The sequence below is a fragment of the Monopterus albus genome, unplaced genomic scaffold (genome assembly GCF_001952655.1).
Source record: "Monopterus albus unplaced genomic scaffold, M_albus_1.0 scaffold52.1, whole genome shotgun sequence".
Taxonomy (NCBI): Eukaryota; Metazoa; Chordata; class Actinopteri; order Synbranchiformes; family Synbranchidae; genus Monopterus; species Monopterus albus.
In genome coordinates, this window is record NW_018127932.1 from 1,458,807 (window position 1) to 1,471,409 (window position 12,603).

The following is a 12,603-nucleotide window of genomic DNA, read 5'->3' on the forward strand; positions in this document are numbered from 1 at the left end:
GAGACAAGAGAGAGTTTAGAGGCAGCTAAAGCAGTTCAGAGTCAAAATGAGACAGTGGAAGAGATGGAAGAGAGTATTGAGAGACTGGGTAATCGTGAAAGTGATGAGGGAGGAAAAAAAGAAAAGGAGGATGATGTCTTCTTCAGTGCTTCTGACACTCACCCCAGCACTCCAGCCGCTCAGCCTCCAGATCCTCCATACTCTAACAATGGACTGACGGCACAGTCAGAATCACCAGTGAGTGTGCTATCGGTCTCCAACACAGCTACCTCAAATCCCACCAAAGTCCCTTCCACCTCAGAGTCACTTGAAGTAGAGGTTCTGAGCCAGGGTAAGAGAGAAATGCAACCAACCATTCATGGTGCTGAACCTCAAATTCCAGGGCCCTCAGCTGTCCCTGAAACTGCTCTGATGTTGCAGACTGTTCAACTGAAAAGAAACACGCCCGTTATTATCCGTAGCGACTCCCTCAAACCTAGGAGCTTGAGGGATTCAAGCCCGGAGGAGCCACACCAACAACAAAGCCTAGAGATCCCTTCTCCTGAGGGAGAAAGACAAGCTCACACATCAGCTGAGATGCAGACCAAAGATAGTGAATCCAGTCAAGAGCCAGCGGAGGGCCACAGGCGGCAGCAAGAGACATCTTTGCATTTGTTGTCGTTAGTTCCTCAGTCGAGCACAGATGCCCTTACACCTGAGTATGTACCAAACCTCAGCAAGGACAGCATATCAGTTTCAGAGTCAGACTCAATGCCAAACACCTTGACTCCTTCTTTGGACAGTTGCTCTACCTTGTCCTGTAGTTCAGAAAGCACTCGCTCCTCTTTTTCTTTTGACACTGAATCAGAGACAGGATACGGAGAGCCCAGCCCCTCTAGTTTGCCTGGATCCTGGGTGGCGGAGGATGCCTGCTTGCTGTCTTGGGCCACTCAAAAACCACAAAAGAAGAAGTGGAAGAAGCAGAGCAGGTGTGGGACATGCGAGCCGTGCCTGAGGAGAATCAACTGTGGACAGTGCAGTTGCTGCCTCAACCGCAGAACTGGCGACCAGATCTGTAAACTGAGAAAGTGTGTGGAACTAAAGAGGAGAAGACCTTCATCACTGCTCACTCTTTCTGCTGCACAGGTCAGCCCTATATTACACTGAATGAGTGGAATTTAATTATGTTGAAATGGCAACACATTGCAGGAGCTTTTATTGCAGTCAGTTAAATTTGATTAGATTTGAGTGGGTCTGTACTGGAGCTTCTTTTTGCATCTGCAAACAGATCTGTAGCATTTTCAGTAAAGCACTGTCTGACAGCATAGCTTTTGATCTCTGAGGTTTCACAGCTTAGTAGCAACAGTGATTGTGATCTGACTGAGCCCGAGAGCTGAAACAGAAGTGTTCACTTTCATATCATGAATTTTCTCAGTTGGCTTCAACAGATAATGTACACTTACCTTCACAGTGTCTTTGTGTTATATGTTGGAGAATGGGTTCGAGGGGTAGAAGTGGAAGCACTTGTGTGTGTGTGTGTGTGTGTGTGCATGTGCAACTCAAGTGCTGATGTTCTGTGTAAGAAGGCAAGGTGCTCGCTGTTACACGACCAGCAGCAACTCAGCATGTGGTTTTGTGTGTGTGTGTGTGGGGCCTTGATTTGCCATTTCTATACTTGTGGGGACGGAAAACCGTGAGCGCACTAGGTTCACAGGGACCCGTGTGACTTGTGAGCAATTGAGGATGGTCCCCACAAAATAGTTTGTCCAATTTTATGAAAACAAAACTGTGTAAAGTTGGAGCAAGTGTCACCTTTGGCTGAGGTTGGGTAAGGGTCAGGTGTTAGGGGGCTGAAAAATAAGCTTCATAATATCTGGATGATGCTGGGACAGTTAGGCTTCATGTAAAGAGCAAAAGGACAGTGTAACCCATCCACTGCTGACTACACAATTAATTTGTCTGAATATTTACACAAGTTTGATATCGAAACTGCACATAATTAATGATTTTCCATCTCAACGTAAAATTCAAACAAAGATATCTTCATATATAGTACAACCTGGTGTATATTTGTTTAACCCTGAAATCTAAAGCTGCAATGGACTGGCGACCTGTCCAGGGTGTACCCCGCCTCTCGCCTGCAGCTGGCTGGGATTGGCTCCCGGTGACCCCATTTGGGACTAAGCGGTATAGAAAATGGATGGATGGATGAAATATAAAGCTGTGTTTACACAGGTCATTTATCATTTGGGAATATCCAGAGGTAAATGAATAACTGTAGATTTATTTTTGACACGTAGTAAATATGCTGTTTGAATTTGTAGACTTAAAAAACTCAAGTGTGCAAATTAACAATGCTAGTTTAGTGAGGAAGGAAGTCCTTTACAGTAATAATACTTAACTTGTGTTTAATAAATTATAGCTGTATGAGGGCATAGGGCACAGGGGGATGTTACTTTAATCTTCACAGTCTAAAACTAAAAATCTAATCAAACTAGAATATCTGCTTCACTGCTGAATGCCTCTGCCAACCAGTAGAGACAGAGACATCACAGTGACCTTTGACCACCAAAATCTGATCAGTTCATCCTTGAATCCATCAGGACGTTTGCCCCATATTTGAAGAAATTCCCTCACAGTGTTTCTGAGTCTGAACAAGAGACTTGGGGAGGTTAGAGTAATCACAACAGATTGATCACAATTTAGGTGGAGAGTCCTGAAGTCCAGGATTATTTGAGGAGCTATGCCATTCCTTTAATGGGGACGATAAAGCAGAGATGGGGATAAAAAAGGGAAGTGGCATACTTTATCTTTCCACATCTCTGCAGACTGTGCAGCTGACTCTGATGTCTGCAGTGAGAGAGGATGCAACACTTTGTACCCTCACCTGTTATCTGTTACTTTTCAGGTCAGGTATTGAGTAACACAACATGCATTAGTCATACACAGTAAAAAACAGAGTGTCAATGTAACTCTTAGAGAGTTGAATTTAACTCTGTTTCATATAACATTTGGTCCCACTCAAAATTAAGAGTAAAATTTACTCTATGGCCAGTGTCAACTTTTCAGAGTTAATTCTACTCAATTCAGTATCAAAATTAACAATGAAATGTGTAAAAACATTTAACACTGGGGTTTTTCACACTGTTAAGAGTAATATGATCACACTTTATAGAGCTATTTTTACTCCAAATTTAGTTTAAAAATTACACTCTGTGTAATAATATTTAATTTTTATTTCTCTGGAGTGTTATTTTTTACATATGCATCATATGATGCTATATTACTAAATTGCTGCAATCTAACCTATCAATTGGAAATAAATACAAACATACAAAGTTATGTTAACAGCATCTATTATTATGTCTCTCATTTCAATGTCATTAATGTAACAAACCATTATAATTTTAATACAGTGCTATGCTCACCAGAGAAAGCAATATGGGACCACAAAGAGAGCTGTGTCATTCACTCCATATGACATTTGTATGTCAAAAGGCCTGGGATAATGCAGGTTGTCGACATGAAAGACAACAAAATCTTGCTTTGTCCTGGTCACTTCATAGGCATGGAAATGTTCTTGAAAGGTTACTGTACATAAAGGCAAAGTGAGCAGCTAAAGATCAATAAAGATCCATCATAAATATCTCTGAGTCTTGAACCAGCAGTTTCTGCAATATGCTGACTTTTAAATATTGACTCCAATGTCAATAAAATTGGAACATACATGAATCTATCTTGAACGACTGTCTGGTCATATGTTCCAGTCTTTTTATTTCGCCTTGTGTCAAACCTTGAGCCAATTACACATTCAACTGTTTCTACAGTTCCTCACTTGTCTGATAAAAATTTTGATCGCTTGTATTGTTTTAAGAACTGTGAATGGATTCTCTAACCCCTCAAAACATGCTTCAACTTTCTTGCACATTTCAGTTTCTCTTTCATTACTACAGTCAGGTCCATAAATATTGGGACATCGACACAATTCTAACATTTTTGGCTCTATACACCACCACAATGGATTTGAAATGAAACGAACAAGATGTGCTTTAACTGCAGACTGTCAGCTTTAATTTGAGGGTATTTACATCCAAATCAGGTGAACGGTGTAGGAATTACAACAGTTTGCACACTCTTTTGGTGTGCGGCTTGCCGTAACAACAATAGATCAGAACACCTCACTGTGCATGAAATGGAAGTGATGGAAAGTATATTTTAACATTTTAATTAATTAGTTAACTTTTTAATATACCTGTATAAATTTGATGAGGTTTGGCAGGTTGAGATACAGATATCTTTCCTGGTCTCTTTCGTCCTTGCGCTGATGGTGGTAGCAGATGAAGCAGCAGCAAGATAGCAGACATGTCACTGTCCCAGCCTACAGATCAACAAACATCAGATTAACATTATGCCATAAATACATTAAATTGGCACAATTACCTATATAATCAACAATGGTGATTAAAAAGTCACAGTCATTCTCAACTTCAGCAGTTGACTCAGCATTGCACATTAATTGCAAGAGCTCTGTGGTGGGCACCAGTCCATGGCTTTCCTTTAAAACTTTTGCTTTGAGATAGGTGGGCCACTTCTCCAAGAATTTGTTGGCAGACCTCACCAAAAAGGTGTCTGAAATCTTGTTCTATCTGTAATGCAAAAATACATGTTGAGTGACACTGCACGCTGCATGGAATATTTCAGTGATTTAATGAAGATGTCTTACCAGTCCTGGTGTGTCCAGAAAGCGCGGGAAGACTGAGAAGACATCTGCTGCTTTCTTTTCATCTTTGACAATTGAATGACGATACATGAAGGTAACTTTCATCTTCTCACGGATAGTGTCTTCATCAGCAGAATGTCTCAAAACAGCAATAGCTGCTTCCACATCCTCATTTGATAACACTGTGTCAGAGGTGAAGGGTCTGGAACGACCATGGCCTGGCCCACCAACTTAAAAAAAAAACAACACAATTTTATTGACTCCTGCCTACAAATTCCATCAATATCATAAATAACTGATAAGTAAACTTACCTTTTGGGAGATTTGCTAACTGAGACACTTCTTTCCTGTGTAGTTTTTCTTTGAATGGTCTTCGACCGCCATGCAAGGTATCCTGAACCACTCTCTGGATCATAGTAATGCGCCTATGTAATTAAATACATGCAGATTGACTATGCCAGCAACATTTCTGAGGACAATTATGTGTTTAATGTCGCAAGGACCTGTTTTACTTACATATCCATGTTGTGAATATGGGTCTTCCAGATATGGAAACAGAGCAACTATCCCCTGTGCATACATCACTCTTACACTTTTAGCGGGAGATGTCCTAATGCATAAATTCAATGATGACCATCACTTAATTGGCATTGGACATCACAATTAAAAATAATCCAATACTAACAATGTTTTTTTATTGCCTACATGTATGATTCTTACCCATGTGTTTCTGTCATCTCAGCAGCAAGTATGTTTATCATCTTTCTTCTGGTTGCATCTGTCAGAGATTTGGCTTTTGCATACTCTTGCATGATGTGTTCACCACCGGGCTTTGTTGTTAAGATATTTTCAATTAACTTAAATTAAAATAAAATATGAAATCTGAAAATTTGAAACCATAAATAAGACAAGAAAATTATTACATAAAACCACTCAGCATCAAATGGAACCACATCCAGATTAGACTTAATGTCCACTACCCACCGCTTTTGCTCATAGTTTATATGGCATGGCCTTTTAGGTTGACTTCCTTCGGCAGCGGCTGCTTCTTCAGGAGGGTCACACATCATGACATTCAGAATGATGGTGTCATCAGATACTGAGGATGATGATGATAGAGACACACCTGTGCATTAAGGAATATGAACAAACCAGAAGCATTAAATGAAACTGTTAATGCGCCCATCCCAATCTTTAAGTTTAATATGAACATATATGGGAATGGTCAATGATTACCAGGTTCTTCATCGCTCAGCATGACTCGGAAGGTTCAAGGTGACTCCTTCACTATTTCTTCAAAAACCTCTGCATCAACTTCCGTGTCAGACTGGTCATACACCTTCATATCTAGCTGTCTGCCTTCTGGTATGTTAAATTTTAGGCACACTTAAGTCACGGGGAGGAAAAGGAAAAAAGATTACAGAAATTGTTGTAAAATTTGAAAGGCCATGCATTTCCTTCTGATGAGAATCATAGGGTTGACTACTGTTAAGTAGAACAAGCCTGTCTTCACACAATGCTGATGAGTTAGGTCATTCTGATTCATTGTAATGCAAAGCAGAAACAATTCATTTAGGCAGTTCAGAAGGAATGTTTTTTATGATGAATTAGGTGTACTGACTAAGTAAAAATTGTAATATTGTTTTATCCAGATGTTCTAACTAACCTTCTTTCATGAAAGCATCAAATGTTAGGTCAGACAGCCTAACATACTTCTGTTCTCCGCCAAACAAAACACGCAGCACCATATTCTGTTCAAATAAATAGAGGAAAAAAAATAACCCAAGAAAACTGTTGTACAAAGAGTTACCTATTCATGCGCTTCTGAACTGGTGTTTGATATAAAATACAAACATTACTTACTTGCAGTATGAAGACAGATAACTGTTTTCTGTGAACAACAAGGCACAACTTTAGGTGATATACTTGAGTCATGATTAACAAATCTGTGTACTTAATTTAGTGGGGCAGCATGGTGGGGCGGTGGGTAGCGCTGTTGCCTTACATCGAGCTGGCCACGGGTTTGTGACCTTTCTGCGCGGAGTTTGCATGTTCTCCCCGTGCTTGCGTGGGTTCCCTCCGGGTACTCCGGCTTCCTCCCACAGTCCAAAGGCATTCGACTTAGGTTAATTGGTGTCTCTAAATTGCGTGTGAGTGTGTGTGGTTGTTCGTCTGAGTGTTGGCCCTGTGATTGACCAGCGACCTGTCCTGGGTGTACCCCGCCTTTCGCCTGATTGGCTCCAGTGACCCCGTTCGGGACTTAGCGGTATAGAAAATGGATGGAAGCACTTCATTTACGCAAAATACACATTACTCATTAAATAAGGAATGAAACTCTAAATCCGCATGTTTATTGGCATTTGGCTTAAAACAATATAAGCCAGTAGAGTTAACTTTATGGCCACATTATACCCACTTCCGAAAGTTCGTTCGCCTAGCATGGAAGCTAGTTAGCGGTTATTAGCATAGTAATAAACGATAATTTAGTTGTTAAAACTATGCCATAAGACAGGAGGCAATAATATTATCTCAGCAGCATTCAGAAGAAACACGTAGTTAACATGTTATATAGGTGCATCTTAACTCAATGAGAGTTATAGGACTTTTGAACTGTTAGCAACTGTTAGCATGTAGTAACAACTGTTAGCATTTAGCTACTCGACAATATCATCATGTTGCCATGTCCTCAATTGACATAGTGAAACTATAAAACCTATAGGCTAACTATAAAATGTTTAGTTGAAAAATAATTATTAAAAAACTTTACCAGCATATGAATGTTAAGGTTACTTAACTGACTGTGGCACCACACTTGAGAAAATACCATGTACCGTTCGAGCTTCTTGCACTAAATATCACTCTGTAGAGTTGAATTTTTCATTTGCATGTCTGCAGAAGTTTACACTGGCTTTTAACTCTACTGTTAGAGCTGGTTTACTCTCCATAGAGTTGTAAATACTCTTATTTAGGTTAAAACAGGTTGACTCTGAAATATTGACACTCCATTTTTTACTGTGTACTTGAATGTACTTGTTGTAATCATCTGTCAAAATTAAAAACAATCCTAAGAAAGGGAGACAGGTAATACCTTGTATCTCGCTGCCCTTTATGTATCCTACTTTTTCGACTTGCGAACTACTTTTCAAATGACAAAGTCAAAATGATCGGCCTACGCGCACACGCACACAAAATAAATGTATGAATGAGTGTCGTAGTTTTTATGAACCGTGTGAAAGTGCCGCTCCACATTTCCCTTCGAAATAGTAGATTGGTAGATCAAGCAAACGCATTTCGAATATAATGTCGCGAAAAAAAAAGTCCTCCCATTCCACAAGGAATGTTTTTGGTACGTTTTCGGTTTCTCACTTGATTCGGCTCCCCCCCTCATTTTATACCCTTTAAGTAGAAAATAATTCGCAGTAGCTCGTGCTGTTGACTGTGCATGTTTGGTGACTCGTGTGTCAGAAAAGACGAGATCTCAGACTGGCTGCCCTGCATGTCAATCAAGTAGCAAATGCCATAGGGAGGATGGATGATAGGCTATATATGAATGTCTGTCACTTTCTGCTTTTGTTGTTAGGGGTCGCCATAGCGAATCATCACACTGACCATTCGCATGTATGATATACTGTACAGGTACACAATATGTAATTTTTAACTGTCCAAATATTTGAATACTTCTAAATTATAAATTTGTATATTGAGGCTTTCGTAGCATGAAATCTCCATGGCAACAAAGCTCCTCTGAATTTGAACCAAAACAATAGAATGTTGCCTTTGATGTATGACGTCATAGCTTACAAGGTCATCCACACTTACAGTAAGCCTTGCACTGGTCAGTTCTATATGGGTTAACGCTCAGGTAAGGTAGATTTAAATCAATTTGCTATTATATCAGGAAGCATTTAACTGCAAAAATGTCAAATTTACAAAAGGGTGACAAACTCTCCTGCGAGTCTGGACAATATCTTATAGAGGATTTCATAGGAGAAGGAACTTTTGGCAAAGTGGCCAAGTGTTTGAACCTAAAAAATCAAGAGATTGTTGCCATCAAAATCTACAAAGGTGAGATTAGCAAAGGTGCTATTCAACATGAAGTCGCCATGCTAAATGAACTTAGGGCTCTCGACCCAGACAAGAACAACTTGGTGAAATTCATAGACTCCTTTGATTGCCAAAATGATTATTGTGTGGTCTTTGAAATGCTCAACAAGAGTCTTTGGGATCTGATGGTAGAAAGAGGTTGGTGGCCTCTGACTCTTAATGAAATCCGCCCGATCGCACAGCAACTACTAGTAGCATTAAATGCTCTGAAAGGTCTTGGCATTATACATGGAGATGTGAAAGCAGACAATGTCATGTTTGTCAGTCACCAGGATCAGCCCTCCAGGGTAAAATTAATAGATTTTGGTCTGGCTTTCTCAGCCAGCAGAGCAGAGGTTGGAATGCTCATGCAAGCACGCACATTCAGGGCACCAGAGGTGTTCTTGGGCCTTCCCATATCGGAAGCCATCGATATGTGGGGGCTGGGATGCATCATGGCATTGCTGTACATTGCCTGCAACCTTTTTCCTGGTCACACCGCACACCAGACAATGAATTCCATTTGCCAGATGCTAGGTCAACCAATGGACCACCTGCTAAGTGCTGGAACAAAGACCTCACGTTATTTTGTCCGAACAGGGTGTCTCGAAAACCCACAATGGAGACTAATGACTAAAAATGAATATTTACATGCTAAGAGCACCAGTGAGGATTTTAACAGGGAGAATGATGATGACAGCGAGGATGATGATAACTTTGATGAATTATACGCACAGTACTACAAACACCTAAATTTGGATGGTGTTGTAAAGGCCAACCCAAAAATGGATGATCTTGAATATGCAGATAGGATGGACTTTATAGAATTCCTAAAAGGAGTTCTACATCTTGATAGCGAGCAGAGACTCACTCCCAGCCAAGGCCTACAACACAATTTTATTACAGTGGCTCACTTGAAAGATCACAGCAACACATCTTACGTAGAGGAAGCCCGTAACTTCATGACTGTCTGCACCAACGTAAATGAGCATTCATTCACTGAGAGTTCCAATGAGCACAGGTTCAGTGAAAATGTAAACACTGCCAAACTCTCCTGCAAGTCTGGACAATATGTTATTGAAGGTTTCATAGGAGAAGGGGGTTATGGCAAAGTTGCCAAATGTTTGAACCTAAAAAATCAAGAGACTGTTGCCATCAAAATCTACAAAAGCGACATCAGCAAAGATGTTATTCAACATGAAGTCACCATGCTAAAAGAACTTAAGGCTCTCGACCCAGACAAGAACAACCTGGTGAAATTCATAGACTCCTTTGATTGCCAAAATGATTATTGTGTGGTCTTTGAAATGCTCGACAAGAGTCTTTGGAATCTGATTGTAGAAAGAGGCTGGAGGCCTCTGACTCTTAATGAAATCCGCCCGATCGCACAGCAACTACTAGTAGCATTAAATGCTCTGAAAGGTCTTGGCATTATACATGGAGATGTGAAAGCAGACAATGCCATGTTTGTCAATCACAAGGATGAGCCCTTCAGGGTAAAATTAATAGATTTTGGTCTGGCTCTCCCAGCCAGCAGAGCAGAGGTTGGAATGCTCATGCAAGCACGCGTGTTCAGGGCACCAGAGGTGTTCTTAGGCCTTCCCATATCGGAAGCCATCGATATGTGGGGGCTGGGATGTATCATGGCATTGCTATACTTCGCCAACTGCCCTTTTGATGGTCACACCGCACACCAGACAATGAAAGCCATTTGCCAGTTGCTAGGTCAACCAATGGACCACCTGCTAAATGCTGGAACAAAGACTTCACATTATTTTGTCAAAACAGGGTGTCTCAAAAACCCACAATGGAGACTAATGACTAAAGATGAATATTTACATGCTAAGCGCACCAGTGAGGATTTTAACAGGGAGAAAGATGATGACAGCGAGGATGATGATGACAGTGAGGAATTATTCGCAGAGAAGTGTGGACCCCTAAATTTGGATGGGATTGTAAAGGCCAACCCAAAAATGGATGCTCTTGAATATGCAGATAGGATGGAATTTTTAGATTTCCTGAAAGGAGTTCTACATCTTGATAGTGAGCAGAGACTCACTCCCAGCCAAGGCCTACAACACAATTTTATTACAATGGCTCACTTGAAAGATCACTGCAACACATCTTATGTAGAGCAAGCTCGTAACTTCATGACTGTCTGCACCAACGTAAATGATTTACATGAAACAGCTGATTGTTTGAGCAACTCCAAAAAAGATTCATTCACTGAGAGTTCCAATGAGCACAGGTTCAGTGAAAATGTAAACACTGAGAGATTCAGCCATGAAACCATACATGCAGAAAAATCTGGTGAGTCAGTTAGACAACTGAACTTAACTCGGAACTTGGAACCGGATGCTGAGTGCCCTAGTTCATGCTCAAATTCTATTTTCTCCAGAGGCCAAGAGTGGGATGCTCAAGAAATCTTGCAAGACTACATGCATTTATTCACTTGTTATAAGGATAATGTTTCAGCCTGGACTGAACTGGAGAGTGATTCAAACTCTGTTATGATCACTGAGAGTGAGTGGGATGCTCAAAAAATCTTGCAAGACTACATGGACTTACTCAGTGCTTATAAGGATGAGGTTTCAGCATGGACTAAACTGGAAAGTGATTCAAACCATGTCATGTTCAGTGGGGAAAACTGGGCTGCTCAAGAAATCTCACAAGACCACAGCATGCATTTATCCAGTCTTCATCATAATGAAGTTTCAATCCCTGGTATGTTCACTGAGAGTGACAGGGATGCTCAAGAAATCCTGCAAGACTACATGGATTTGTTCACTTGTTGTATGAGTGAGGTTTCAGCCTGGAATGAACTGGAGAGTGAATCAAACCGTGGCATGCTCAGTGGGGAAAACTGAGCATCTCAAGAAATCTTACAAGTCTCCATGTCCCCACCATTTATCCCCAAATTCTTAATTTGTCACATACAGTTTTTCTGTTCAAACAACTGCTTCACTTTCAAACCTTTTGGCACCAACATAACCTCATACAAAGCCCAGCAGAGAAATCTCAGAGCAGAGACTCAGAAATGAGCTCACATGTCAGGGCAGTGCTCTCACATCTGATATTGTGCTTCTGCTTACGGATCTGTGCCTGTATGCTGTCAAATGCTGAGTTGCTTAAATCCTCCATACTTTTTTCCTTTGTTGAATCCAGTGCATTTCCAAACTGTACTATACTAGATTAGATTAGATTAGATTGGCAACAATGATATTTAGTTTTTTCTGTTCTATCATATTTACCATTTAGAAAGATTTATAAATATATTCAATTCATTTCAGTCTATTTATATAGCACATTTAAAAGCGGGCAGCATGGTGACGTGGTGGTTAGCACTGTTACCGCAAGAAGGTTCTGGGTGTGAGCCCTGGTAGCCCTGGTGCCTCTCTGTGCGGAGATTGTGTGTTCTCTCTGTGCCTGCGTGGGTTCTCTCCGGGTACTCCGGCTTCCTCCCACAGTCCAAAGATCCCCATCCTAACGTCTGAGGGAGCTTTAACCACATTTTGAGCACTACTCAGTTTGCAGCTCAGCATTTGAGAGCAATAATAACGCTATAACGCAAATTCCTTTTAACGCCACAATGGTTTTTTGACACGAGATTAATTCATGTACATTCTGTAACTATGACCCTCGGCCCACACAACAGTGTACAAATGCTCTTTTACAATTAAAAGTCCTGCATGCAAAATGTTACAAAATAAAACATCAAATAAAAGAACAATATTTGTCATTTTACTTAGATACTTTGTGTGTGTGATTAATTATGAGTTAGCTATGGACAATCATGCAATGAAATATTTTAACTGACTGAC

The 12,603-nt window shown here is 40.6% G+C and overlaps 2 protein-coding genes and 1 long non-coding RNA gene across 4 annotated transcripts in view; 2 read left to right on the forward strand and 1 right to left on the reverse strand.

Annotated features, from left to right (window-relative positions):
- The window catches only part of tet1 (tet methylcytosine dioxygenase 1), a 40,297-nt gene that overhangs the window by 2,251 nt on the left and 25,443 nt on the right, over nt 1-12,603 (forward strand). Inside the window, 1 exon segment of the mRNA XM_020601542.1 lies at nt 1-1,125. This exon segment is cut by the window's left edge and continues 1,202 nt beyond it. Coding sequence (XP_020457198.1) covers nt 1-1,125 — 1,125 coding nt within the window.
- On the reverse strand, nt 4,071-7,897 carry LOC109961020 (uncharacterized). Of its 2 annotated transcripts, XR_002275081.1 has the most exons (9): nt 6,563-7,897; nt 6,366-6,450; nt 5,936-6,085; nt 5,684-5,825; nt 5,420-5,581; nt 5,216-5,309; nt 5,012-5,124; nt 4,703-4,929; nt 4,071-4,625 (listed from the first exon to the last, which is right to left on the reverse strand). It is a non-coding gene; the product is annotated as an uncharacterized LOC109961020 (long non-coding RNA). The 2 variants fall into 2 exon arrangements; XR_002275080.1 differs by having other exon boundaries at nt 6,366-7,897.
- On the forward strand, nt 8,262-12,505 carry LOC109961019 (uncharacterized). Its single transcript, XM_020601544.1, has one exon. The coding sequence runs from the start codon at nt 8,617-8,619 to the stop codon at nt 11,647-11,649; it is 3,033 nt and encodes a 1,010-aa protein (XP_020457200.1). The 5' UTR covers nt 8,262-8,616; the 3' UTR covers nt 11,650-12,505.

Coding starts and splice junctions, on each gene's coding strand:
- LOC109961019 (XM_020601544.1), top strand. CDS start 8,617: ATGTCAAATTTACAAAAGGGTGACAAACTCTCCTGCGAGTCTGGACAA.